Source organism: Sturnira hondurensis, unplaced genomic scaffold, assembly GCF_014824575.4.
Source record: "Sturnira hondurensis isolate 20B ecotype Veracruz unplaced genomic scaffold, ASM1482457v3 Scaffold0005279, whole genome shotgun sequence".
In the NCBI taxonomy this organism is placed as follows: Eukaryota; Metazoa; Chordata; class Mammalia; order Chiroptera; family Phyllostomidae; genus Sturnira; species Sturnira hondurensis.
Window position 1 is genome coordinate 9,269,648 of NW_028077910.1, and position 27,737 is coordinate 9,297,384.

The window sequence follows — 27,737 nt, forward strand, 5'->3', positions numbered from 1 at the left end:
AGGAATGCCTTTGACCAGAAGCTTGGAATGTGGTAGTCACAGCAATGAAAACTTGGTGGAATAAGATTCGAGTTTCCTGATCTGGGGCTAAAATAGACAAACCGGTGGCAATTTCAAGTTAACAAGGTTTCCATGATCAGATTATAGTTGCAACTATTGACTGGTTACTCCAAAAATCATTCTCAAACCATGGTTCCCTCGTATGATCCACCACAAAGGCCCCGAATGCTCTTTAAAGTCGGGGGACAGCCACACACCACGGGACAGTAGATCCATAGCACACATTTGCTGGAGGTCATGGGAAAAACGTTTTCCACTTCCCGGTTAAAAGAGAAAGGCTCAATATCTCCACTGCATCCCTCATTATTCCTGCCCTGAACTGGAATGTGATATGGGAGTCAGCGGAAATGCCTGTCTTGTCGTGAGCAGGAGAGAAAGCAGGAAGACAAAACCCTGACAATACTGAGTCTTTAAAGAAAAAGTGAAGAATTACTTTCTAGACTTCTTGTTTTGGAAAAATAAATCCCTCTTGTTTTATAACATCGTGCATAAATCTGAAAGCATTTCTAATTGATAGATACTTTAAAAGTATTTTTTAATTGTCAATTATTTCTGGATCACATAATGTGTAAAAATTTGCTTTTAAGATAATCTTGGAGCCCAGACTGGTGTGGCTTAGTTGGTTGGGCAGTGTCCTGCAAAGCAAAAGGTCCCTGGTTCAATTCCTGGTCAGGGCACATGCTTGAGCTGCAGGGTTTGGTCCCAGGTCAGGGCACATACAAGAGTCAACCAATTGATATTTCTCTCTCATATCGATATAGTTCTCTTCCTCTTTCTCCCTCTCTCTAAAAATAAATATATGAAATCTTTAAAGGAAATTACAATCTTGGATAAAAAGATTTTTCTCTCTCAAAAAGTTTATCTTACTCATTATTAGCTAAATCTGATGTTATATTAAAAACATGAATAGTTATTAGGCCTTTATAATTTAGGTTATTAGCATTTTATTTTTAAAGAAACTCATCAGAAACTTTGAAGTACAGAAAAAAAAATTGCCTTCCTGTTAGATTTAGTCAATATGCCTTGTGCTCAAGACCTCATAATACATATAATTTCTTTAATGTTTCTTGTTTAGCAAAAGCAAAAATTATACCATTGTTATACAGCTGTGAAAATAGTGGTATTGTACAATTTCATCCAGTATTATATGCTAAATGAAATGATATACAATTTAACCTGCTTTGAACACAGAGCAAGTGATTTAATATCTGTAAGCAATGTGAGATACTTTGTAGAGGCTTTTTAAATGGAAGGCTGAATATATTTAAAAAACATTAATTGCTTCAATGATTTTAAATTGCTCTGTGAAGTACACAATTAAATGCTTCAATAATTGATTTAATTCAAGTAAATGATGAAACTTGTACATCATAATACAGTATCTATAGAATACTACTAAAGGTGAAAAAACAATGAAATTAACCCTTCATGTTACATAAGATAAAAAGACCTCAAATAAAAACTAGTTTTTCAAAACAAAATTAATCAAAAAATAACAGAAGCAATCCAATGTGGGGAGAGATGTCAAAAGTATGCCAGTGAGCTCTTCTGAGTCCATTCGAAAGAAGCCAACATGCATCCTGGCAGGGTCTCAGCTGGTTAGGGTGACGCCCTCATATGCCAGGGTTGCAGGCTCCAACCCAAGCCAGGGCACATACAAGACTCAACCAATGGCCCTGGCTGGCGTAGCTCAGTGGATTGAGCACGGGCCTGCGAACCACTCAATCGCAGTTCAATTCCCAGTCAGGGCACATGCCTGGGTTGCAGGCCAGTTCCCGGCAGGGGCCAGTTCCCAGCAGGGGATACATGAGAAGCAACCATACATTGATGTTTCTCTTCCTCTCTCCTTCCCTTCCCCTCTAAAGATAAATAAATAAAATATTTTAAAAATATGTAAAAAATTAAAGAAAAAGAATCAACCAATGAATGCATAAATGAGTAGAACAACAAACCAAAAATTGTTTTTTCCCTCTCTCAAGTCAATAAACAACAACAAAAGAAAAAATCAAAATGGCAGGGGGGTGGGGAGGGGAAATGATGGACTATAAAGTTGATAGGTAGTTACTGAATTGTGCTGTAAGATCACTTTATGACACCTGAGTTATGTTACTGAGAACTCTGGTCTGAGCTGTATCTGGGAAAAACAATACACTTAGAAAAATGAGGTTATTAAATCAAAGTAAATTCCCCATCTTCATTCCTTCCCACACTAAACTGAGCTGTAAGGAGCTCAGAAGACTCCCTTCCTAGGCTGAACCAGAAGGGGGCCTTGAAGGAGTGGCTGGCGTCTGAAGTAGCAAGCACACACTTCAGCAGCTGTGCTGTGCGGCGGCCAGCAGTGAGCAATCTCAGAACGCACCCCTGCCCACGCTGGCTCAAAGATGACAAATACCTGTATAATTTAGGCACAGTAAGCTTGAATAAGGCCTCTCAATGTCACCATTTCACTAAAAATAAAACATTCAAGACCAGTTGAATTTTGGTTAAGAAAAGCCTCATATTATATTTATATACTTTTCTCTAAGTCTCTATTTCTGTGCCAAGAAAAAATAGTCCTAAAAAGTATGTGTATGTATGTGTGGGGAGTGTCACCTAAAGTAAATCTTTAAGGCAGCAAAGTTCTAGAAGCAAGGAGAAACCACACAAATTTCAAACAACATCCAATTAATAAATTTATTTTTAAAGTCCACATGTGTAAGGCTGCAGTTAATAGCGATGTTTGCTCTATTCACTAGAAAGCCAACAAAAGACAGCAATATTTATATTAACTTCTATGTTAGCAACTGTTGTGGGCAGAGGGCTGAATTTGATACTAGAACAGATGTATAATGTACATCTGTTTTCTAGTGTACTTGACTGTGAAAAATGCAAAATGGTACCTCATATAGGTTGTCAAGTATTTAAACAAATTGTCACCAAGTACAGACTATGCATAAGGTTCTCAGATACAAAATTACATGAAACTGTCTTAGCTCTGAAGATACTGAGCACCTGGGAAAGCCGATTATGAACTCAGCAAGGCACAGTGCTAAGCACTAGAGTAATGCCAAAGGAGCGTGACGAAGGAGGATGAAGCAACCATTAGTTCCAAGCCTGTTTGTACCTATACGCATGACAGTGAATGTGAAAACACGAAAGACAGTTAAATATCTGCAGTTTATTAAATTAAGAACTGTTTACAATTAACTAGATTTCTCCAGGTCTCATAATAATGAAAAGGGGAAAAAAACCATTTTGTAGAGTAAGGGGGTATACAGGGAATAAATGGTAATGGAAAAAATACAATAAAAATAATAAATAAATAAAGGAAAAGCATTTGAATTCTTAATTCTAACACTAACCAGATTCGTTTCTGCAAGGTCAAGTGCAAAAAATAAAATGCCCAACTCCACACATGCGTCAACACAATCAGTATGATTTCTTATTTTTCTATCTCTCTCTAAAAAGGAATGATTAGAAAAGTGGATAGGCAGATTCAGTTTTTATAGAATGAAATTGTGCTCTTTATAGATAAGCTTCAGCAAAGGTATTTTACCTGAGGTAAAACGGTGGTGAGCACACGCAGGCTCCCCTGGTTGTAAAAAGACCTCTGGGGCCACGGTGGGAGATCCTTTCCCTCCGGCCCATATTATATTCCCTATCCTTGGGACGAATTTAGAAACACTGGCAGGCAAAGTTGTAGATAAAACATTTTGCAGCCCACACAGTGGGAATCAAATTGGGCTCAACTGACACTTTTGCAAAGACTAACCAGCACAAAGAGTCTCAGTAGGCTTACTGTGGCTCAGCAATTATACTGTGAGGTCAACTGACTCTTCTCTACCAAAGTGCAAGACATCTCAGTGAGTACAGTCCAATTGAAAAATGGGCAAGGGATCTGGATAGACACTTCTCCAGAGGATATTCAGATGGTCGACAAACGTCTGAAAAGATGCTTAACGTCACTAATCATTAGAGTAATGCAAATTAAAACCACCTCACACCAGTCAGGACGGCTATAATCAATAAATCAACAAACAAGTGCTGTCAAGGATGTGGAGAAAAGGGAACCCTTGTTCACCATTGGTGGGAATGTAGATTGGATCAGCCACTGGGAAAGCAGTATGGAGTTTCCCTCCAAAATGAAAAACAGAACATCTTATAAGCCACCGATTCCATTTCTGAAACTTAGCTGAAGAAATTAAAAACAATGATTTGGAAGAATAAATGCACTCCTATGTTCACTGCAACATTATTTACAATAGTGAAGATCTGGAAGTATCCCAAGTGCCCACAAGTAGATTAAAAAAGCTGTGGAATACTACTCGGCCATCAAAAAGGAAATCTTGCCTTTTGCCACAGTGTGAAAGGACCTGGAGAATGTTATGCTGAGTGAAATAAACAAGTCAGAGAAAGACAAGTACCCTATGATTTCAATTACATGTGGAATCTAATGAACCAAATTAACTAACATGATATTGGGTTGGCCAAAAAGTTTGGTTTTTTTTCTGTTAAGATGGCTTTAGTGGAGTTTAGTTGTTTTAAAGTTCATTCAAAAACAATTTTGTTAGATTGTATTGTGACAGCTATCATATCAGCATGCATCTAAAAAATCAAAATTGGTGAATTTTTGTGTAGGCATTTTAATATTGAAGATGGAAAAAAAGCACACATTTCAGCATATTATGCTTTATTATTTCAAGAAAGCTAAAAACACACCTGAAATACAAAACAAAAGACATGTGCAATGTGTAGAGAAGGTGCTTTGACCAACTGAATGTGTCAAAAGTGGTTTATAAAGTTTAGTGCTAGAAATTTCTCACTGGAAAATGCTCTACAGTTGGGTAGACAAACTGAAGTTAATAGCAATCAAACTGAGACATTATCTGAACACAATCAATGTTATCCAGGCAGGAGATAGTGACATACTCAAAATATCCAAATAAATAAAGTTATTGATGAAAATGAAAAAATGTCTTTTACAGAAAAAAAAACTATATGGACTTCTTGGCCAACCCAATACAAACAGATCCACAGAGAGAACAGATGGACAATTCTGAGTGGGGAAGTGGTTTGGTGAATTGGGTAAAAAAGGTGAAGGGATTAAGCAAAAAACTCAGATGTACCAGTATGGGAATTACCAGAAGGAAAGGGGTGCAGGGGGAGGTAGAAGAGGGTAAAGGGGGGACAAATGGTAACAGGAAACTTAGCTTGGTGTGGTGAACACACAGTGCAATATACAGATGCTGTATTATGGAACTGCATACCAGAAACCTATGTAATTTATTAACCAATGTCACCCCAATAAGTTTAATACAAATTCTTTTAAAAAGTATTGGTCAATGGTTCTAATTCAGTAAATGGCTCTAGGGCTACTTATTTATGCTGAGCATTGACATAAAGTGCTCAGAATCAGCAGGAGAAAGAACAAAGTGTATATACTACAAGAGCTAGTAATCTAGTTACTTAAAACACAATCACCGAATAAATTCTGAAAACAAGAGGTAAGATTAAAAACAAAACAAAAAATAAATCCTTGTGTTTCTATAACAATCCTGATCGCCAAAACCATCTTTACCCTGAGGAGTTTGCTATAAAAGGGGACAGGTGTGTGTACGTGCAACTCTTCTTCATCTTTAGTGTCTGGCTAAGCACCTCTGTTATTAAGAGCCAAACATCATTTTAGGTTTTTACTTCTTTTTAATATTATATCCAAACAATAGTAAGTTTGACTTAGTAGTGACTGTCTATAAACATGTTCTTTTCTGCTTTGCTTCAATAACCCATAGTTATCCAAAAATCGAATGAATTCATGTCAGTCTGATTCCAATCAAAATGACAATGTATAGAAGTACTGTACACTATGGATACAAGCCTCTAAAAATCAATGACTGGGGTGGGGGAAGGCCAGGAATCACTTATAGGCATTTAACAAAAAAAAAAAGAAAAACCTCTCTGCTCCTGGTAAAGGTATGTTTCTTGAACAGCTCACATCTGTCCCTCACATCTGTCCCTACTTGTAAAGCCCCCTAATCCCACTCCACTGCACCCAAACCTTTTGATCTTGAACCTTTAAGTTACCAGTGAATCTCCTGTTAGAAAGGGAAATTCATGTTATGCAAGAGGCTTATATTCAGAATTTTAGTTTTAAAAAGTCCAAAATATATTTTGTAATTAATCCAGTCTTTTGGCTAAAGAACATTCATCCTCCGAACATTTCTATTCAAGAGAGACATTATGCATTCCATTGGTTTTCCTTTCTCATCATATCATATAGTCCCTGATAGCCATACACAGATAGTAAAAATCAAGAGAAGAATAAATAATATGCTTTTAACCCAGGTAGTGATTTACATAAAATTTGGCATTCTTGTGTACTACACCTTCTCAGCACCAGTGTCATACAATCGATGTCTTCAGATTGTCTGAGGTTTAATGAGAACGTCAATTTAAAATGTGTCAGGACATCAAGGTAACAAATACCCCTGTACCATATATTGCTAATAATCTTCTCCCTTATAAAAACATGATCTTCTTACTCACAAATGATATAGGAACCTAGTCTCCCTCATTGACATGATAAAAAGAATTCATCTTGGAAAGACGTGAAAAATCCAGTGCTTTAATACCACAAATTCGTTCATTCCTAATGATATTCTATCTTGCATTAATCCTCAGAGTACAAGATCTATGAAGAGTTGGGATTCAAAGTACATGTGAATTTCAACACTTTGATATTTATTTTCTTTCCCATTTACTTGCTAATTAACTGATCTCCAAAAAAAAAACTCTTTGAAAAAGATCTTTAATAAAGCCTCTTTATTAAAAGATCTTTAATAATGAAGTCCAAAAAGAACTTCATTGCTAGAATTGTTATTAATCATTATTATTACAGGAAAAATAAGCCAGTGACAGCAAGTGTTCAATTCCACAAAATGAATCACTAGCAGTCTGAGAGAGAATCTAAGACTGATTCAGGACAGTCCACTTGATCACAAATAACAAGGGCAAACAATCTTTTCCAAGTCTCACTATACCCTAACACCCATTTTCTCTCCCTGAAATATTTTCACAGGGTCATATCAGCTATGTGGGTTAATTGACTTTCCTGTGATGTAGCAGAGATAAAATTGTGATGTAGCAAAAATAAAGTCAGATCCTTACCATGTCTAAGTATCTGAGTAGCTAAGTTTAGTGGCTACTGTTGCTTTTTCTTCTAAGCTCTCTGCTGCTTCTAATACATACCTGGTCTGCCTGGGGACAGTCTAAAGGATGCTGTTTTTCTAAGACTTGTCAGCCTCTCTGTTGCTCTGGTATATTAGAGTGTGGGAGGGGATACTGCAGGGAGTAGTAAATACATTGATAAGTCTCAGGTTTATCGGTAGCAGCACACTGATGAGAATGAACTTTAAGCTATGAATAGAATTCCTTCCAGCCCTTTCTTTTCAAAAAGGAATTTTGTGTGCCTTACAGAAATAAATTCCTTAATTAACTCAAGAAAGCTTGAAAATCAGAAAGAGAAGATAATTACTCCAATTTATTGACCAGAGTTCAAAAAATTTCCAGTATTAAAGTATTCAGGCAGACTGAAATATCCAACTATCACAATGAAAGCATTTCAGAGCAAAATGTGCTGCAATATGCTACTATGATTAAAAGGTATGTAATCTGGGGAACCTCTCTAAGAAAAACAACTAGGCAAATGGCTTTTTACATACTTTTCTAACAAGGAAAGGCTGTTATATTATCATACACTTACACAAAGGTAGGTATGTCTTCCACCTTTACCTGGTACTAAAACATCTTCATCCATAGGTATTTAATCACATTAAAAGAAACCACACACGGTTTAATGCCAAGAATAAACTTGTTTTATGGTACTATTACAAGTGTTTTAATTCTGAATCCATCGTAACACATATGAAGGGTAATTAATTAGTACACACTCTTTAAGCAGAAAAGATCCTCTTACAGCTTTCCTTGTACTTTTTTATTTACTTTTTTAATGTGCAAATATCACCATTGATAATTGAGAGAATTAGGAGCAGCAATGAAGTACACCATATGTTCATACTGTACGCTAAGTCCCGGTCTTTGTTCCAATATTCTATAGCCACTGGAAGGAAAGCTAAGTACCCATCTATTAAAACATATTTTTACATTATTGCTGGCAAAAGTTACACTTCTGATAGGTTTAATCATCTTGATTTTTCCTGCCTGCATTTGCTTCTGTAATACAGATCTCTTTCAATTCTAGGAACCTGCAGTACAACCACCCTGGAAAACAGGTCTGTAGCGGGATAATCTGATAAAACAACATAAATGGTAGACATGGAAAAATGCGAAGTTATTTTCCTACTGAAAGAGTTCTTAAGTAATTCTGTATCAGCGTAAATTTTTGTAACCAGCTACACACCTACCCAGATAACATTCACCTTGTTCTCAATTAACGTTAACAGAATTTCCCTCAATCTTAGCATCTCCCAGAACAGTTTTCATGACACAACTCAAACCAAAAACACTAACCACGCCCTTTACAGAGGCCACCTTTTCCTCCGGACCCCCCCCCCCACGCCCCTAAAGTCCAAAAATGTACACTGCACCTAAAGGGGTTTGCACCAGTTCTCTAATACGAGTTATAGCCGTGCCTAGATATAACTCCTATTGGAAAACGTTTTCTACGGGTCAATGTACAGACGCCAGAAGAAACACCCACGCTTACCTCCCACACACCTGCAACCCCTGGCGGGATGCGGGAGCTGAAGCTCAGAGGACTGAGCTCCTCTCCCGTTTCTGCTCTCCTCTCCCGGGAAACTACAGTCCAGGCTGCGCCTTCAGCAGCTACAGAACAAAAAGCTCCGCCTCTCCCTTCTCTAGTTGGCGAATTCAGCAGCTGTTGCTCCTCCCCCTAGTTGTTCCCGCCGCTGCCAGGGCTGGAGGCGGCGGGAAGCTGCAGTCTATACGTTCCTGAATTCTGCACTCGTGCAGTGCTTTTGCCGCTTCCCTTTCCCTGGGGAACCCTCAGCTCTCACTTCGGGGCCTCACACCTGGAGCTGCCTGACGCCTCCCCTGGGTCTCTCCGTCAGGAGCACGGGCTAAACCTATCCCTCCCGACTCCCAAGTCTGGCCACCCGATGTGCCCAAGACTCCGCCACCTTCGTGGAGCTGCTCCTATAGCCAAGGAGCATTCCCTACACTGCACCGTCCCTCCGTCTCGGCGATCCACCCAACACATTCATTCAGCCCGCGTCCACAGCTCAGCAGCTGCATGCTCCCGAACTGGAACTCCCTCCCCTCCACCCTATTTCCCGTACTCCCCCTTGCTCCGCTAGCCCGCCCCCACAAAGGGTGAGTCGCCCCGGGGCCGACCCCGCACCCCGATTGGCGCAGGTGAGAGCTGACCCCTCCCTTCCTCTTCTTTCCTTGCACCCTCAGTCTTCATTTCACCTCCTCCCGCAAAGTCAGGGAACTCTCCTGCTATTGGCTAAAAGTGTCCCCACCCATCGCTGTAAGCTCAGCCGCGCGTTCTGTCGGGAATTGTAGTCCTGCTTGTGCAGGAACTGCCCACGACACCGGCGAATGGGACTACGAGTCCCTACAGGCCCCTGAGCACTCCGGCTGAGCAGGATTCCGGACAACGCCTGGTTCCTCTCGGGTCCTTCCGGCGTCGCCGGAGTGAATTGATACGAGTTGAAGAAGGCTACAAGGTGCGAAGTGAAGTCAGTGCCTCAGTAGCCGGTAAGGTGGGGCTTATTCTGTCCCAGTCCCTGTAGCTCTGCGCAGAGCATAAGAGGTTTGGGGTCACACTAGGACCGTGGCTGAGGCACTCGGGCTTAGTTCTGGCAGGCGGAGCGGACTGGGCTGGGAACGGGGCCCTATGGGCGTAAGCGAGGTTATCCTACGCGAGTGGCGTAAAGCGGGTTTGTAAATGCCTTCTGCCGAGCTTGGGCCCAACCGCCTCCAGGAAGTCTTCTCTAGGTAGGGGTTGGAGGGGAAGGGCGAGGTTGGCCTCTGGTGTCCCCGGAGAAGGGAGAGGGCGGATGTGCCTGGGGTGGGGTCCTCTGAAGGTGTGGCTTGGGGTGTGGGGGGCGGTGGAGAGATGTTTTTCCTTGCTTTAGAAGTTCCATAGTGAAGGAAAGAAAGGACGCTTGGGAGTCTGTTCTTGGGGTGACTCGGATTCTGTCCTTTGAAGAATGAGAACTGTAGATGGAAGAGTCAAATGTTGACAAAGCTCTACTGATCCAGTTCCAGTTTCATGGTGTGGACCCTCTAAGAATATATTTTGCCAAAAGCAGAAAACCTTAACCCTTTTAGTTGTAATTCCTAAGATAGGTGTACACCTTAACTGTTTCCAAAGAGCATTCACTTTGGCATTCTGATGAGGAAACTGAGGGGTAAATGACGTGCCCAGGGTCACACACAGAGGGACAGGTCTTCTGAATTTAATCTTTGTAATCCGGTTTCTGAAACGGAGCGGCTACACCAGAGACTTGGTTGTGTTTCTTGAAGAGAGTGGGAAAAGTTGCAAATTGTAATACATTTTATGTATTTTTTAAGAAGCCATTTGTGAGATGTGGACTTTTAAGAACTCGGGAGAAATTCCTCCATTAAAAAAAAGGACACACTCTAATCTTTTAGAAACAAAGGGAAATCATCCATTTCAATTTACAACTTTTTTTATTATGGGGTATATTAAGCGATGGACTGTACTACTTTAAATAGTAGATGATGACATAGGAGAACGTCAGTTAAAACAGTACGTCCCATCTCTTAAAGACAGTTATTTTTCCTTTCTACCTTAGGACTGTCCCCCCCACCCCCCTCATTGTGTAAAACTAATAATGGGATTGAGATTCTTCTGCAAAACTTATTTTGCACTTTTTTCAAATAATACAGCATCAAGAGAGTTTAGTGTGATCATTACTAGAAAAGAAGATACATTGCATATCTTGAAGGTAATATTCCATTTTTACTGATTGTTTTAAAAAACTTTCCCCTTCATTTTCTTGACTCTGGGGTATTTGTGTAAATAACATGAGGCTCGTGTGTATTTTTTCCTTGATGTCACCTGTGATTTTTAACTTAAACTTAATTTAAATGGAAAATGGGACATTTATGTTTTATATTGAGTAGAAAGTAGTGTGCTTGTTCCAGTCTTATCCTATGTAAATTTGTTATTATGACCAATTATAGCTCATTGGGTAGTTCTTCAATTAAATTTTGGAGTATATTCTTTGACATTAGGATTTGTTCCTGGTAAGTTTATAAACAGGAATTGGGTCTCCAGTAATAGCAGGTGATGAGTCATGGTTTACTGTTGGATAAGTTGACCATTGAAATATGTTGCATTGTGAATGTACTTTGCAGTTATTAGTATTATCACTATTACCTTTTGAAAGCAGAAACATTTTGTAGGATCAGAGGTATTTTGTTCCCCTATGGATTGAAGTTAAGATAGTCCGGAAATTAATAGGGCACTTAAAATAGAAGTAAGGGAGGTATGATACTGTACAATGAAGTAAAATCAGGAATAATATAGTGCCATGAGTAATGCAGTACACAAGAAAGGAAGAACAACTAAACAAATGGAAAATTATGTGAAGGGTAACTGGCTTTGTGCTATTGCAGGAGTGTGATAGTTTAAGTAGATCATAAGCTGGAAATCAGTGAGTGATCGTAAAGCAAAAATCTTCATGTATTTTGTAGATGACAATATAGGCATTTACTTTTTGTCCGGGGAAAGTGTGAAATGAGTTTTTCTGCCTTTTGCCATGTAGCTGAGGTGGAATGAGCTTTTGAACTAAAAACAGCATTTGGAAATTCAGTTAATCAATTAATATAATGCACTTGTTCAGCACCTGTTATTTTTGTCCTTGATTCAGTTCTGCCCCTAACTACTTTTCATTTCTGAGGCCTGGTTTTAATATTTTATCTATGTTGCAATGGTGGAATACCATTTCTGTTACATTTATTACCTTTCAGTCACATGCTGGAGTACTGGGCTCATTTTAGAGATCTGCATATTGAAAAACTTAAGGTTCACAGGGTTATATGTGCACTTGTATTTTTATAGTGGTTTAGTGGGACCCTCCCATCAGCCTTTGAACATCATCTCTTTCAGGACTTCAGATTTCTCCCATATACTTACATCACTTTCTTTTTAAGGGTATAAGTTCATAAGAACAGGACTGTATATTATATTAAATGTATATTATATTAAATGTATATTATCATTATATTTTCAATAGGTAAATTGTTGAGTACCTGTTTACAAAGAGAATAAAGAGGTTCAGATTGGTTAAGTGCAAGGGTGTGTAACTGGTCACTGGTGGGTACAATGCATTATTCATGTCTTCCTTCTCCAGATCTTGAGTATTGTAGTCTCAGTTCCCTTAGATTACTTATTTTACATGAGAAAAGGACTCCCAATGACTTAAATGTTCAGATACTGTTACATTCTTACTCTGTTTTATGTTGACAGTTTGTCTTTGGTCTCCTATTCAGCTTTCTATCCTTATCCCCTGCCTTTCTCATTTACTGTGCGTTCAGTTACTATATACCTAAACTTCTCCTTGACCCCGGGGGCCTTTGAGTAGGTTCTCTTCCCCCCCACCCTGTGCTGCTTCCCCTCACCTTCCCAAGTACGACCAACTTCTAGTTAATTGTCATGTCTCAGTTTAAATGTCATTTGTCAGGGGAATCTTTCCTGACCTCTTTGACCCTTCCTTCCTAAAATTAGAGTATGTTTCCACGATACCTTCACCACATACTTCTCCTTTATGGCACCATCCCAATAGGAACCTAACTGTTTCTGTACTAGATTAATAAGCTTCCTGGGCAGGACCCTGTCATTTGTCCTGTGTCTTCACTGCTTACACAGTATCTGGCACAAAGTAAATGCCCAGTAAATATTTGTTGAGTGAATGAATAAATGATTGATTGAATGAATGAGTGCATTCATGCACAATGTCTCTAGCCCTCTGCTTGGTATAGAAATGCAGAAATGGGCAAAACTAATACCCTTCTCACCCTCAGATAAAAAGTTGTTGAAAGAAATTTAATATAAATTGTGGAAATGTTCTTGAGGGTCTCTAACATCAGGGTAGTTTTCTATGAGCAAATGGCATAGAAGTCTTTTTCTTTTTCTTTTTCTTTATATTTTACTTATTTTTAGACATGGGGAGGGAGAAAGAGAGGGAGAGAAGCATCGCTGCCCCCTACAATCCATCATGTGCCCTGACTGGGAATCAAACTGGCGGCCCCTTGGTTTGCAGGCCTGTGCTCAATCCGCTGAGCTACACCAGCCGGGCAGAAGTCATTTTTCTATTACAGCAAACTTTGTGTATAAGAGCATTTTGGAGAATTTGTCACTATCCAGTTTTTTGCAAGCAACATTTATTATAACAAAATAGAGATAGTTAAGAAACTAACTTTTAATGGATTCTGTTCCTTCCTAATGTTACCTCATTTTGCCCTCAACAAAATATATTTGCTTTTTACTTTGTTGTTTCATTTTGATTTTTAAGGATGGCATGTTTCTTTGAATCTTTACCTTTAATATTATCTGTTTTAGACAGGCACCTTTGCAAAGTTGAGTTGTGCTTGTTTCAAAGGAACTTCTATTTTGGGCTTCTTGAAAAATTCATATTTCAATAGGTTTTTATGATAATATTTTATTCGCTTTCAACCTAGATACTTCCTAAAGTGAAGAGATCATTATGAAAACTATATTTCAGTAATAAATTGCATTAGATTTTGGTTCTCAAAACAAATTCTCTAATCTTTTGCAGTACTCTAGTAATGGCATAGAATTAATTCAACAGCTCTGTGTTGCCTGTAGACTTACATGCTTTCATGAATTTGCCAATTGATTCTCCGACAATATATTGTCAAGCAAGTGATGGATTTAAAATTTGATAATACTCTCAGTTTTTATTACTAACTGTAAGTCTTTGATAAGTCCTAAATTTACTTTTTTAAAAGTCAGTCCTTGTGTTATTGGAATCGAGGGTAAAAAAAATTCATATTAACCTATGGTAATCAGTAATGGAGAATAAAACTGAAGTACTACTTCTTATATGTTGTTGGCTTCGTAGGGTCATAATAATAGGTGGTGTTACCAAGAATTTATTGTTAGTTTCATGAAAAATAATTTTTCTCCATAATATAAACTGTAAAAGTGATTTGGAAGTTAGTGTGATTGATTGTATATATTATTGCATTTGAATTTTTTTAAATTGACTTTTAGAGAAGGAGGGAGGGAGTAAGAGAGAAAGAGAAAGGTCGATTTGTTGTTCTACCTATCTGTGCATGAATGGGTTGGTAATTGTATGTGCCCTGGCTGGGGATTGAACCTTCGATCTTGGCTTTACCAGGAATACACTCTACCCAACTGAACTGCCTGGCTAGGGCCTGCATTGAAATGTTACAGAGAGTTGCATCTTAAAAATTTATGTATTAGAAATACACACAAAGTGTAAAAAATGAAGGCACCTTTATTGCAGTGATTAGAAATAATTTATTTGCAGAAAGATAAACAGTATAGTTTGGATGCCCATTTTTGTCTGTATGAAGATGAAAAATTCAGTTTTCTCATTTTAGCTACAAAAACAATTGCATCTTGGATGTATTATAATGTCACTATCCTGTTTTTTTTAAGGTCGCTCTTACATTTTTGGATGGGTAATCTTTGTGTAACCACCCAAAAAAGTTAATTGGATCTATTCAGTCTCATTCTGACTTCCTCTGCAGTTGCCTGGAATCAAGTGTTATTAGGAAGGAAGGAAAGAAGGAAGGGAGGGAGGGGGCAGGGAGGGATTTTTATCAGCAAGCTTATGAATTACTAGGTAACAGCAGTTGTCTGGCACATATTATTAAATAGTAGTCACTACTGTTTACTCAGGCCAGTCCCTTGGAAATAAATTTACCAGAAGTAAGTGTAGATTGCATAGTAATGATACGTTGGTTCATTTATCCAATTTTTATCCATTATATATTATATGTGAAACTGCCTTAAATTTTCTTTGGAATTAGTTGGGATTAATATGATAGCCAATACTTATTGATTAGTAACTAAGTGCTAGGCATCATACTAAGCATTTTGCATGATCTCATGTAATCCTTGCAATAATTCTGTGAAGTAGAGACACTATTACCCCCAGTATAGTAAAGTGTAGAGAGGTTAAGCAACTTGCCTACTAGGGTCACACAACCAGTAATTGCTTAGAATCAGGATTTGAATCCGGGCTTTTGGACTCGAGACCATATTTTTAATCATTGAAGTAAAATGATGTTAGTGATTGAGCTTCATTAGAGAGCAGTTAGATTTAGAGTTGCAGTTACAGATAAGTTTTATCCTAGATGCTAAGGTCAGTGTGGCAGGCAAAAATGACTTGCATTGAAACTTAATTGAAAAAAATCCCTTTGGAGATTAGCTCATTGAAGACTAACATAACACAGCCAAATTTTCTTGAGCATTGGAATATAATTACTCTTCCTGTGAGTGCTAGGTGAAGTATTTGACTTGTTATTCAGAGGCTTTGTTGAAAAAGAAATATGTGTATTACAGGAAAATTAAAGGAATCACAGTGTGGTGAGCTGCTCATTGTGAGAGGCACTGTGACTTTAAAGTCGGGTGGAGGAGGGGAGATGGGGCATGACCGGTCCATGTCTCAGCCCTTTCATTCTGGAGTTTATGTGCATGGAATGGATTTATGATTTCTATGTACATATTTCAGTAGTTATTTTTCTGTTTTGTTTTCTTTGAGAAAATATTAAGCATATCTGTTGAACTTGTGTAGGATAAGTATATATATATATAAAACGTGATATATATTTTGCATATACTCCTGGCATTATGCTAAATGGCAGCTTGACAAGTCTTTTTACTGTCTCTCTACCCTGCAAGACTGCACACGCTCAAGGGCATGGACTGTATTTGACTTCTCATCACTACATCTCCAACTGACATTGCTGACTTTGACTATGCCAGGCACTGTGCTGGGTACTAGGAAATAGGTGAAGGGATAAAACTTCCCTTTAGGGTATTTCTAATTTAGTGGATAGAAGGGGAGGAGGGTTGAAAGACCGTTATATGGACACGTAGCCTTTGTGATGTGTTTTCTTTCTAGATTTCTTTTTGTTTTTACCTTTATCCCCTTTACCCCTTTTGTGATTATTAAGTACTTTCACATTCATAAATTCATTTGATAATTTTGGGTTAGAGCTGTGAGAAAGGAGAAAAAGTGGTAGTTCCTTTAACTTACCATCTGGTGCCTGGCACTGAAACATCCTTCCCTGCTTCGTTCACCCATCATGCCTTCAGGATGAACTGGAACTCCAGTGGAATCAAGGAATGACAAAACCCTAAATGTCACATGCTTGCTGCCTTCATAGACTTATATAAGCCTGCTATAAAAAAAGCCAGTTGGTAATGGTACATGAGTCAGACCTGGCCGCTAGGCTACCACTGCTTCTTACACCAGTTGCGATTATCGCAAGGCGTTCTTCATTTAATTCCAGAGGATTTTGAATAATGCTGTGGTCTTTTATTGAGAAATCACATACTTTATGGATGCCTTTATCTATAATAAAGTTGGAATTTTGGCAGTATCATCAAAACTTGAGAGAGTTCTGAGTTCTTACCTTAAATTTTGGTGTGCTTCCTTAAAAAATGAATTGCAGTTTTGCAAGTGAAGGTTACATGAGGAATTGTATGTAAAATATAAACAAATACCATTCTACCTTATTTCTTTGTGTGACTAATATAGCCTTTGTATTTGAGATCAATTAGGAGCTAAAGGTGAAGTTAAATGTCACTATCAAAATAGAACTTATCTTTGTTAGTACCTAGTGTTAAACAGATAAGCCAGAGTCGATTTGTCTGGGGCTGATAGTTTTTAATCAACATTTGTGCCATGAGGCAGTATTTTGGAGCAAAGAAAATTTGTAAAGTAAGGTAAAGAAATATACATTGCATGAAGATAGAGGTTTTTAGTCATTTAAGAGTCATTAAGTTAACTAGCTGATAATCTAAGATTATAAGTGGTGTGGAGCAGGTAGGCCAGACCCATGTGGTATATTCTTGTACTTTCCAGAAGAGAACATAGGACCAGTATGAATGCTTAAATTCAGTTGAATTTCTAAAGGAAAGCTTTGGGTTCATATTGGAGAAATTTAAGCAGCAGATCACAAATACTGATAAAAAAGGAAAATAGATGTATCTCAATTAAAAACTCAATGACTGTTAAGTTAGGAATTATTTGATTTGTGAGCCGCTAGATTAATGGGCAAAAGATGGACATATTTAAGGGGACACATTTGTTTTCTCCCCTCCAACAAATGTTTTCATTTAAATGTTGTTCAGACCTGGCTTTAACAAACATTTAGGCATTGGAATAGGATAAAAACATGAGGCTTGTCACAACTAAAAAGAAGTATATTCTTTCCCCAGTACAGAATTATCTTAGAATCCAGTGGTTGGTATTTTTGCTGTTGTTACCATTTACCATCAGCTAAGTCAGAGGTAAGGAGTCCTTTGAGTTAGATGTCAACTTTTGATTATTCTGTATAGATTTATCTCCTTTTGCGAATTATCTCAAAGTCCTTGATTGCATCTTGACTTCACTCTGTTACTCAGTCTGCTCCTGGGCCCCAACTGTCCTTGTTAAGTTGATGTATGCACGTTGAGAGAGTAAAAAGTAATTTTTACTTGGGCTTGCAAATTGTTTTAAAATGATTTGATAACCAAAACATTTTAAGTACTCCAAAACTATGTAATTTGCTTTGGATGATATGTAACTTTTTTTTCCGGTGGCCCAGTAATGTATTAATGCCTCCATTTTGGCTAATGGGGAGAAAAGGTTCTATTTATTTTTTGTACTTTATTGCTTATGCTATTACAGTCGTCCTGATTTCCCCCTCTGCCTCCTTCCACCCAGCACCCCCCACTCCCTCATGCAATCCCCCCTACCATTATTATGTCCATTGGTCAGGCCTTTAAGTTCTTTGGCTACTTTATTTCCTATACTGTACTATTGTACTTTACATCCCCATGGCTGTTATGTAATTATGTATTGGTACTAATTTTTTAAAAATATATATTTTATTGTGGGGGAGAAAAGGTTTTAAAGATCAGCTATGTAAGCATATGGCCTTTATGATATTGTGATATCAGTATTAAGCAATCATTGTGTGTGCTATACAGGGGTAGGACTAGGGTGCAAAATTTAAGGAGGCACTGGCTGTGTCATGCAAGTCAACTAAATTTTGTTCTCCAGGCATCTGGCTCGCCTCACCCTATTCACAGTGCTATTGCCATGTCAGGCTCATAGAATTTTCAGTAAAATATCAGTATAAATTGAATGCTTATTGTGTGTTAGCTACTGTATTAAGTGCTTTATATGCATTTAGTACTTTTTTTTAATAGAGGGGAAGGGAGGGAGAAAGAGAGGGAGAGAAATATCTATCAGTTGCCTCACACGCACCCCCAACAGAGGATTTAACGTGCAACCCAGGAACGTGCCCTGACTGAGAATTGAACTGGTGATGTCTTGGTTTGCACGACAATCCCCAACGCATTGAGCTACACCAGTCAGGGGCGTTTAGTACTTTTAATAATCCCATGAAGTAAATCAGTTATTTCCATGTGTTTCTCGCTGAGTTCAGGGAGATTAAATAATAAATGATGTGGCCCAGGTGAGCAAAAATTCAAACTCAGGTCTTTGTTTCAAATGAGTGCTTATCTACCGCTCTAAATTGTCCATCTGGGCATAGAAAAACTTAATTACTTCTTGTTCATTTTTTGTTAAGAAACAGTACTCAGAATATGCAAGTGTATCCACTGACATGATGCTTTTAACATTTAAGGTAAGGAAATCAGAGGTCTCAGCAGCACCATATTGAAAATCCAAACTTGTGTGGCTGAATATCTTAAAGTAACTTTGAATCAGAGCTACATTCCATCAGACTTTAGTCTCCAAACTTTGTGCATGGAGTCTGGGCTCATCTAGGCTGTAAACTGACCATGGATGACCCAGAGCAGGACAGGTTAATCTTGAAGTAGTTCAGTTTAGCAGACAAACATGTCCTGTACGATAGGCTGTAGTAACTCGGTAGCGTATATTTTTGTTTAAGATGTCTGTCACCATTCCATTTTGTTCCCCACCATGAATTTTTGTGGACTTTTATTTCTAAATTGTGAAATTTGGAGATCAAATTAGACAATATATAATGGCTGTTATCACTTTAAAAGTTTAAGTTTTAACATTCAACTTTCTTAAATGCGTAAGCATGTGACAAGAGTAAGGGGAAATTTGGAGATCTGGAATTAACTGAGTTGTGGGAAGATCTAAGTCCAGATATAATATCTTCTGTCAGTCCTTCCTTGCCCTTACAGTAGAGGCCATTTACTGGTGGTGTTCGTGATGCCTCGTTTAGAATGCTTCCATGCTGGTTGTCTTAGAGCAGTGATTTTGGCGTTGTGGGGGGCGAGGTGCTGAGGAGCTCCCACGAGAGGGAGAGGCCGATACACTGTTTATTTGGAAAACAAAGAAACAAGCCTTCTGTTTTAAAGAGATTTAAAATCATTTACCTTTCTCTATTTTTTGTTCATGAGTCCTTGATTCTTTGGCTAGGTGAAGACTTCTAGAAAGAGATCTGATCCTGTCATTCTAGATTAAAATGTACTTAATACCTAATGCATAATTACTACCTGCCATGCACTATTCTGTTTACTATTTACATAAACCTTAAAAGGTAAATACTGTCATTATTCCCATTCTGTAGATGAGGAAACTGTAGCACCGAGAGGTTGGACGGCTTATACCCTGCTCTCCAAACCAGTAACGGTAGCCCCAGGTGCACCTCCAGGCACGTGTGGCTGTGCAGTCACTTTGCTTCTCACTCACCTCGCTGAGGGCACCGCTGTTGAAGTCGGCTGAGTGTGATCGACACAGCCGCGTTCCTGGTTTCCATTCCGTAGCATTGTGCATTTTGAAGTTTTTCTAAGAACCTTAACTCTCTAGAAAAATAAATTGTAAGTGTTAAATGAATAATGTAGAAAGCACAAGTTTAGAACCAAGCCTTCATAAGGAACACCTATCTGTGACAGATATATAGACATGAACAAAAAATGATAAAGTGGATGGAGTTAATTTTGAAGCATTTTTACATTTTTTTCTTTGTGGCTCATTGTGTTCTGATTTGCCAGTGTTTGCTGTTTTCAAAGATAGTTCAGTTTTCAGATATTTTAGTTAAAAATTCTGTTAATTAGTACCACAGCAAATGCTTATTTGGTCAGTTATGTTTACAGAGATATTGAAGATTATATCTTTTTTATCTTGTTTTTAAAAATTGGAAAGCTGGAGTCCTTCAGCCAGTTAGTGGTATCACATACCCAGAAACTGGTAAAACAGAAACAGTGCCTTTAAAAATTCAGTTGAGTAGGGTGGACCTTCCAATGAGGTGATAATTCATTATGGATTGTGTACTCTCTTTGAATGTTTATTTAACAGTGCAAAAATGTAATGCTTAGTTACTTAGTAAAATGAAGTCTTTAACATAGAGGCTTTATGGTTTGATTTAAAAATTACCTTATTCTTTTTTCTAGCCACATCTCTTTCATGTATACAGCTCAGTTTTCATCCGTATTGTAGAAGAAACGAAAGCATAGAGAGGTGAAGTGACTTGATCAGGGAGACGTAGTCATTTATATTCGAGAGTAAGTACCAGGATGTGGAACCTTGTTTTCAGACTTTAATTCTTATGTTCTTTCCTCATACCTCTCTGCACAAATTATCCATTTGATATTTCAGAGTAGCATAAACGATTTTTGGTGTCTGTAACGAGATTATTTCTAAATGTCTCTAAATGCAATATTCAGTAACTACTGAACTCATACTATTACATGATCAGGGAGGTTGAGTTCCACATTACCTTATTAAAAAAACCTGTAGAAGTTTCTATAAAACTTGAATTATAGAAAATATAATTTGCAGAGGAAGGAGAGAGACATAGGTATACCTCGAAGGCCTCAAGCTCATTTTGGTCTGAGTAGGGGGATCTCCTACCTATTTTCTTCTTCTGCCTCCCTTTTTCCTAGCATTCTCCGCTAGCCCTTTTGTCCCTTGTTTGGAGGTGGCTACAACCTTTTGACATGAGAAGGCCCTAAGAGGTAGGTTGTGATACACGTGTTCACCTGCTATGAAATGGGCAGTCTGAGCTACACAGCCTTGTGATAAATTCAGTTTCTTTAGGAGCCTGATGGGTATGATTTGTGAGGGCTGGTGTTTGAGAAGAAAGTATGGGGTTGTCAGTTGAAACCTTGAATCAGCCAACTATTAAAGAGGCTTTCTTTACTAGAATTTGGAAATATTTTTTAATGACCTGATACTTTTCTTTTTAAAAAAATTATTTTCCATGAGATTACTTTTGAATCTAGAGTAGATGCCAGTATGTAATAACATATTATCACTGAATCTTAAAATTCAAGGCTTTAATATAATTTTACTCCCTTTCTGTTTCTGATGGGGAAACAAGGTCAGTGATTAAGTGAAACTTGGGGTCAGAACCAAAATTCCCTGTCTCAGGTGCTTAGTCAAATTAAACTTTACCTGTGTACACGAGACCGACCTTAGCAGCTGGATTCTCTCACTCCAGCCACAGTTCTCTTCACCCTAATGGTTTCCAGCCTGTCCTGTTCCTGAGAATCATCTGGACTATCTGCCAAAAATACAGTTTCTGGACCTTGTTAGAGATTTCAATGGAGTGAGTAGTCTTGGGAGCGTGTGTTTTAGTAGGCACTGGAGTGATTGTGATGGCTGAGGCCAGCCCAGCATTTGGGATCTATATCACTTGCACCCTTTGCCATAAAGAAAGTTTTGCTTTGTGCTACAAGTGAGGTAACTTTTTAAATCTTGCTTGTGTGTAAAGCAAGGTTAATCTAATCTAATGAAAATTATTTTAGAATATTGTGAAATATTAAATTATACACCAATTGTTTTTCCAGGATCTACAAAATATTCTAGCAGCCCTAATAAAAATGAGATGTTAGAATTTATAACCTCTGACTTCTATTTTACTGTATTTTTATTTGGTGTTACTTTAAATTTCTGTTAAAATTCTGATTTTATTTACAGTCACCTGTTGCTTATATTCTCTTGGTATAGTAGGGAGAGCTTGGGATAGCAAAAAGAAGTAAAAACTGGTAAATGTGATTGGGTCTAGATTTTGTTAATAGAATTAATTAGAGTTCTGTGATTTTTTTTTGCCAAGCTTGATAATTTGAAAAGTATTAGCAAAGCTGGTTCAATTTATATATTGTCCATCTCATAAACAGGTGTTTATTTAAATTGTCTACTCTTGCTTTGCTGACTCTAATGTCTTGATTAGGAAAAAGAACACTTATAAATGGTAACAAACACATGGATTCTGCTTGCTTCTGGAATGAATAAACTTCTATCTAGGTGTTCATGGACAGGTTGGAGATGCAACAAAATAAATGAATAAAGCTTCTCCCTTTAGGGAGGGAAAGTAAAGGAATTATAAGAATTTAGGACCAGGTAAAGGGGCTGAGTCCTGGATTTGACTATAGAGAAAAACAAGACAAATAGACCCACCTGGAAACATTTTCAGTGTCAGATTTACTTGGGAGGCTTCTTTCTCACCCCAGAAACTGCATACATCAGTGCCAAGGATTTCCCAGTGTCCACTCTTTTTATTTGTAAGTAAATACAGCTTTGGCTCTAGAGTTATCTCTTGCCCCAGCTGGAGTAAAGTGAGGCTGTTTCAGGAAATGCTGATGTTGGGGCTTGAGACACACCCTAATGCAGTTCTTTATAAGTGAACAAGCTCTTGTTGGTTGGGCAGGACAAAACTCCTAACACTAAGAGTTTAGGATGGGAATGGCCAATTTTTAACCTGCTTTTGTTGCCACTTCACTCTAAACAAATGATAATTGTTTTAAGCCCAGGAAGATATTTAAAACTGATTCACCTTGTGTTAGAAATTAGCAGTGATATTTTGAATATTCAAGAAAATCGGGGGGGGGGGGAGTATAAATAGGTTGCTTATATTGTTTGTTTTGGTATCCCCATGTGACAAAGGTTGTTTTCGAAGAGAAGTTTGTTGAAAAGTATATACCTTGTAACCTTGTGTCTAAATTACTAGTATCTGTAATCCTGGTTCTTTTTATTTCCCCCTGTGGATGCTAACCACTCAAGAAACAGAGCTAGCTTTGAAATGAAAACTTTTACCCCAAAGCAACACTTTTGACATAGGAAACAAATAGTTCTTGCTATGTTGCCACCACATCCACATTACTTTTTATTTATTATTAGCTAGTAATTGTTATTAGGGGCAAATCATTTCTTGTACTTTAGCTTCTGTTGTACTGAGAGTGTGGATGAGGTGACTTTTTAAGGTCTTTCCAGATTTGGGATTTGGAGTCAGTAATCTTCAGTCGACTGTGCATGAGTAATCAGTACTCTCCAGATATCAGTGTCCCTTAGAGGGCCAGTGATGTGCCGCCTGGCTGGTCAACGCCTGGCCACATGCATAGTGAGAGGAAGAAACCATCTTCAAAGGGGCAGGGCCACAGCCTGGGCTCAGCTCAGCTGGCCCTTGCCCTTTAGGTAGCAGGCATGTTTTTTCTTGGATTGAGGGTTGTCCATTTAATCATTTCAGATGAAGAAGCATGTAGAAGGAATGACAGTGTATTCTAACTTGAACTGAAATTAGCAGAACAGTTTAATATTTAAAAAGCCTTGTTGGAATTGGTGGTTTTTAATCTCATGTAAACATGAATGAAACTGTGATCGACCCTAATTTGTGAATGTGTGTACTGAAAAGTTGTAAATTCATCCAAGGAACAATTTTGAAAGGTGGTTAAGTGTGTTGTAGGCCAGCCGTCTATTTAGCCCAGAATGTTGCGGCTGTAATACTATATGGTTGATGATAAGTAGTAGCTGGTAGTACTGTAAAATTGGTTTAGAAGAAATAATGTAATTAATATGAATCATAAATATCTTAAGTGAAAATTTCCCGATCTGGAATGATACTGCTTATTAAACACAATTGAAAAAAAAAGAATGCAATGCCAGTATTGACAAAAGGTAAAAATTCAGTATTTGAGTAAGTTTAGTGTGGTAGACAGGTCAGGTGTCACAAGAATTCTAAAGTTACTGGCCACTTTACCTGTCTCTTATTGTCTGCTTTTATATATGCAGGGTTAGGCACGTGTTTGAAAGAATGAAAGACTGAAATTATTCCATTGAGCCTGCTTTAGGATATTCACCTTCTTAAGTGTTTCATCTCTTTTTTTAGTGAAATTCTTGAAGACTTAAGACTTCTCATGCAGGGAATTTCCTTCCCCAATTTACCAGGTTACAAGTGATCTACTCTTTGAGTGTTACTGTTGACCTCACCAAGAAATCAAATAAATTTGAAGGGAAATGTTGTCTGTCCATGCTTGGGAGTATTTCGAACGCCTGCTTTTTGTGATGTTGGTTCTCATCCAGTTTTCCCGTAGCAGTGTAGCATCCTGACTTCTCCCTGTGTGATATTCACAGTTGTTCATTTTCTGTCTTCCTTCCATAGTAGAGGCTCTATGAGGTCAGAGACTGTCTAGCCTTGTTCATTGGTTTCTATGTAGTATCAAGCCTAATGCGGTGTAGGTAGCAAATACATATTTATTAAATAAATAAATGATCTGTTTTCTGTCACGCAGTGAGATAGCTCTTCAAGGTTCTGTTGTTGACTCTGTCCTGCTATTTACTTGCTTTTTTTCATCGATATTAGTGTCTTCTTTTACTATTACACTGTGCATACAGTACTCATTATTTTCATTTTGCCTGATTTCTCTGTATTTGAAACCCTCTTCTTTGTTCCATGTTTATATAAAAACTATTCACAATTTATTTCTAAGTGGAAAAGTAGATTACCAAATGCCCTATTAGTTACATAGGAACAGTAGGACCACAGCTGATACTTACCTACTTCCTCTTATGATCAGGTCCAGTTGGTCTCTTATAAAGATGTAAGTTTTCTCTCCCTTCTGTTTCTGTTCCCCATTCTATTCTTAATGCTGTGACCAAAGCAATCCACTTAAATCACTGGTCTCATTGGGTGATGATTTTCTCTTGTCCTATAGAATAAAATTTAGAAATTGGCCTTTTGTTCTTGTTCTGTGAAGTCAGAAATAGGACTGTCTTATGTTTAGGACCACGAGGAATGGGACCAGATTGTTAAGTAGGTGTTGAGTTTCCCATCACTGGTCGGGATATGGAAGGACAGGAAACAGTTCTCAAACGGGATGGGTTATCTAAGAGTTTTGAAGCTATATGTACTTCAGGCCTCTGATAATATCATTCAAACTGCTTGGGTCTTCCACAGTCTGACCCAGATAACTTGTTAGTGATTAGGACATCTTAGTCACCCTCCACTACATCTTGCACGTGGTAGGTGCTAAACATTCAGTAAATAAATAACTTCTACTTCCAGGTATTTTCCTGGGTGAATGAGCTCAGGTTCTTTGTTTGCGCTTCAAACTTGATTTTCTGATGTGGGAGTATCAGATCTAGATTCTAAGTACTGGGATCCAGTCTTGGGCCTTTGCCTGTGTGATCTTGAGTAAGTTAATTATTTTCTCTGAGCCTACTTTTTCATCTATAAAATTGGAATAGCTGTTTCTGTAAAGTAAGTTATTGTAAGGACTAAAAACATAGGAAAAATGTTTTATAATCTGAGAATGCTTTAAAAATGGTAGAAATTACTCAGAATTGCTTTTTGTTTAATATATGTATATATTGTTTAATATAAGGTATATCAGTACTATTCCTCTTTCACATAATGAGGCTCATTTTTTAGCCCAGCAAAGGAAATATAATTGCTTTCTCTTAAAAAGTAGCACATTTACTCACTTCCTCAAGGCAAAATTTCTCTTATATTACTGAATTCTTGATATTTTAATTCCAAACTACCAGTAACCATGATTTCTTGTTTAGTTTTTGTGTCAGCTTTGGACAAAGATTTAAGAAGTACCACTGGCAAAATAAAATAACATACTATTTTCCCCAGACAGATCACATTTGGTAGCAATTTTACAATTCTAAGATTGGTCTTAAATCATATGGTGCTTATGTTTTCATTATTTTTAGGTGACAAAATCAGTGAATAATTAGCAAAAGGATTTTAATGAAAATGTTACCTTAATTCTTTATTCTTAATTCTTCTCTCGTACACCATATGCACTTATACATTGTACATTTCATAATTAAAAGTTTATATTACATGGAAATGCTATAATTATGCATTTTGATGCTTTTTCCTAGATTGCATATGATGGAATTAGACACATCATTAATCCATGGTGCTTCATAGAGAGCTCTTTCTGAGTTCAAGATGAGTGGGTTCTTGAACCACTGCTTTGTAAAGTAGAACCTAATAAGAGATATTAGCTCTCAAGACAGGGCAGTTCTTGAGTCTGGGAAGGCTAAGAGATGTTCACTGACCGGGGCTGTCTTTACAAGGAAGATATGTTAACAGATCAGTTGTTCGTAAAATGAGGACTCTACATTGGAAAAGAAAATTATTGGGATTTGTTGTTTCCTCTTAATTCTCTGTTCTTTCTCCGCTTTAACCAGGTCAGTATATCTTCTATGCCCTATTCTTTTATCACACAAGAAAAGAGAAGAAATACTGCAGTGAATGAAGATTCTGCTGCATTTTAGCACTGCTTTTCCTGCTGTCGTTGGCCTTTGAATGAGGATGACAATGGAAGAGATGAAGAATGAAGCTGAGACCACTTCCATGGTTTCTATGCCCCTCTATGCAGTCATGTATCCGGTGTTTAATGAGGTAAGTCTGTAAATATTTTGTGATAGGCTCTTTGCCGTTTTTTTTTTGTCTGTTTTGTTTTGTTTAGATTTTATTTATCTTTAGACAAAGGGTAAGAGGTGGGGGAGAAAGAGAGAGGGAGAGAAACATCAGTGTATGGTTGCCTTTCATGTACCCCCTATGGGGCCCTGGCCTGCAACCCAGGCATGTGCCCTGACTGGGAATCAGACCAGCAACCCTTTGGTTCTCAGGCTGGCACTCAGTCCACTGAGCCACACCAGCCAGGGTTCTTTGCAGTTTTTTAATGACTACTTCATTTATTCATTTGTTTGTTTGTTCTTTCCTATTATCAATACTTACATATAGATCTCCATCTATGTACTAGGTATCATGCCAAGACTAGACATGAAACAGTGGGAAGAAAATCCGGATGAACTCTTCCACCTCTGGAAGTTTCAGTGTAGTGGGAAAGAGAGACATTAAACAAAAGAATATAAATAATTAGATGAATGAAAAATTGTGTTAAGTGCTGTGAAGTTTAAAAAATAGTATGTGGGACCTATTTTAGGAGCCAAGGCAGGCCTTACTGAGTAGACATGGTAGTATCTGAAAGGAGTAAATAAGAGTTAGACTGCTGGAGAGCTGAGGATAAGCACATTTTAGATAGGAGAGCTGGCACAAAAATACCCTGATGAGTTACAGTCAGTACTGTTACCTTTTTACTGATAAAGAGAGCATACCGGTGCTTTGTATGCAGAGAAGGTGTAGTTGCTTTTTTAATTTGAGGAATTTTCTAAGAGTTATAATATTAATACTTTAAAAAAATTAATATGCTAAGTTATAGAGAATTCTAGAGCTGTGCAAGT

At 37.8% G+C, this 27,737-nt stretch overlaps 2 protein-coding genes across 3 annotated transcripts in view; one reads left to right on the forward strand and one right to left on the reverse strand.

Annotated features, from left to right (window-relative positions):
- Positions 1–8,908, reverse strand: part of SERPINI1 (serpin family I member 1) — a 77,056-nt gene extending 68,148 nt beyond the window's left edge. The window contains exon 1 of the mRNA XM_037046596.1: positions 8,762–8,908. The gene's annotated coding sequence lies outside the window, so the exon portion shown is untranslated. The remainder of the gene's footprint in view (positions 1–8,761) is intronic.
- Positions 8,909–9,640: 732 nt separating this feature from the next.
- PDCD10 (programmed cell death 10) overlaps positions 9,641–27,737 on the forward strand; it is a 42,698-nt gene continuing 24,601 nt past the window's right edge. The window contains exons 1-3 of one of the 2 annotated variants that reach the window (XM_037046598.1): positions 9,641–9,777; positions 10,936–10,994; positions 26,679–26,892. In XM_037046598.1, coding sequence (XP_036902493.1) covers positions 26,797–26,892 — 96 coding nt within the window. In that variant the 5' untranslated portion in view covers positions 9,641–9,777; positions 10,936–10,994; positions 26,679–26,796. The remainder of the gene's footprint in view (positions 9,778–10,935; positions 10,995–26,678; positions 26,893–27,737) is intronic. The other variant, XM_037046597.1, reaches the window with a different exon arrangement.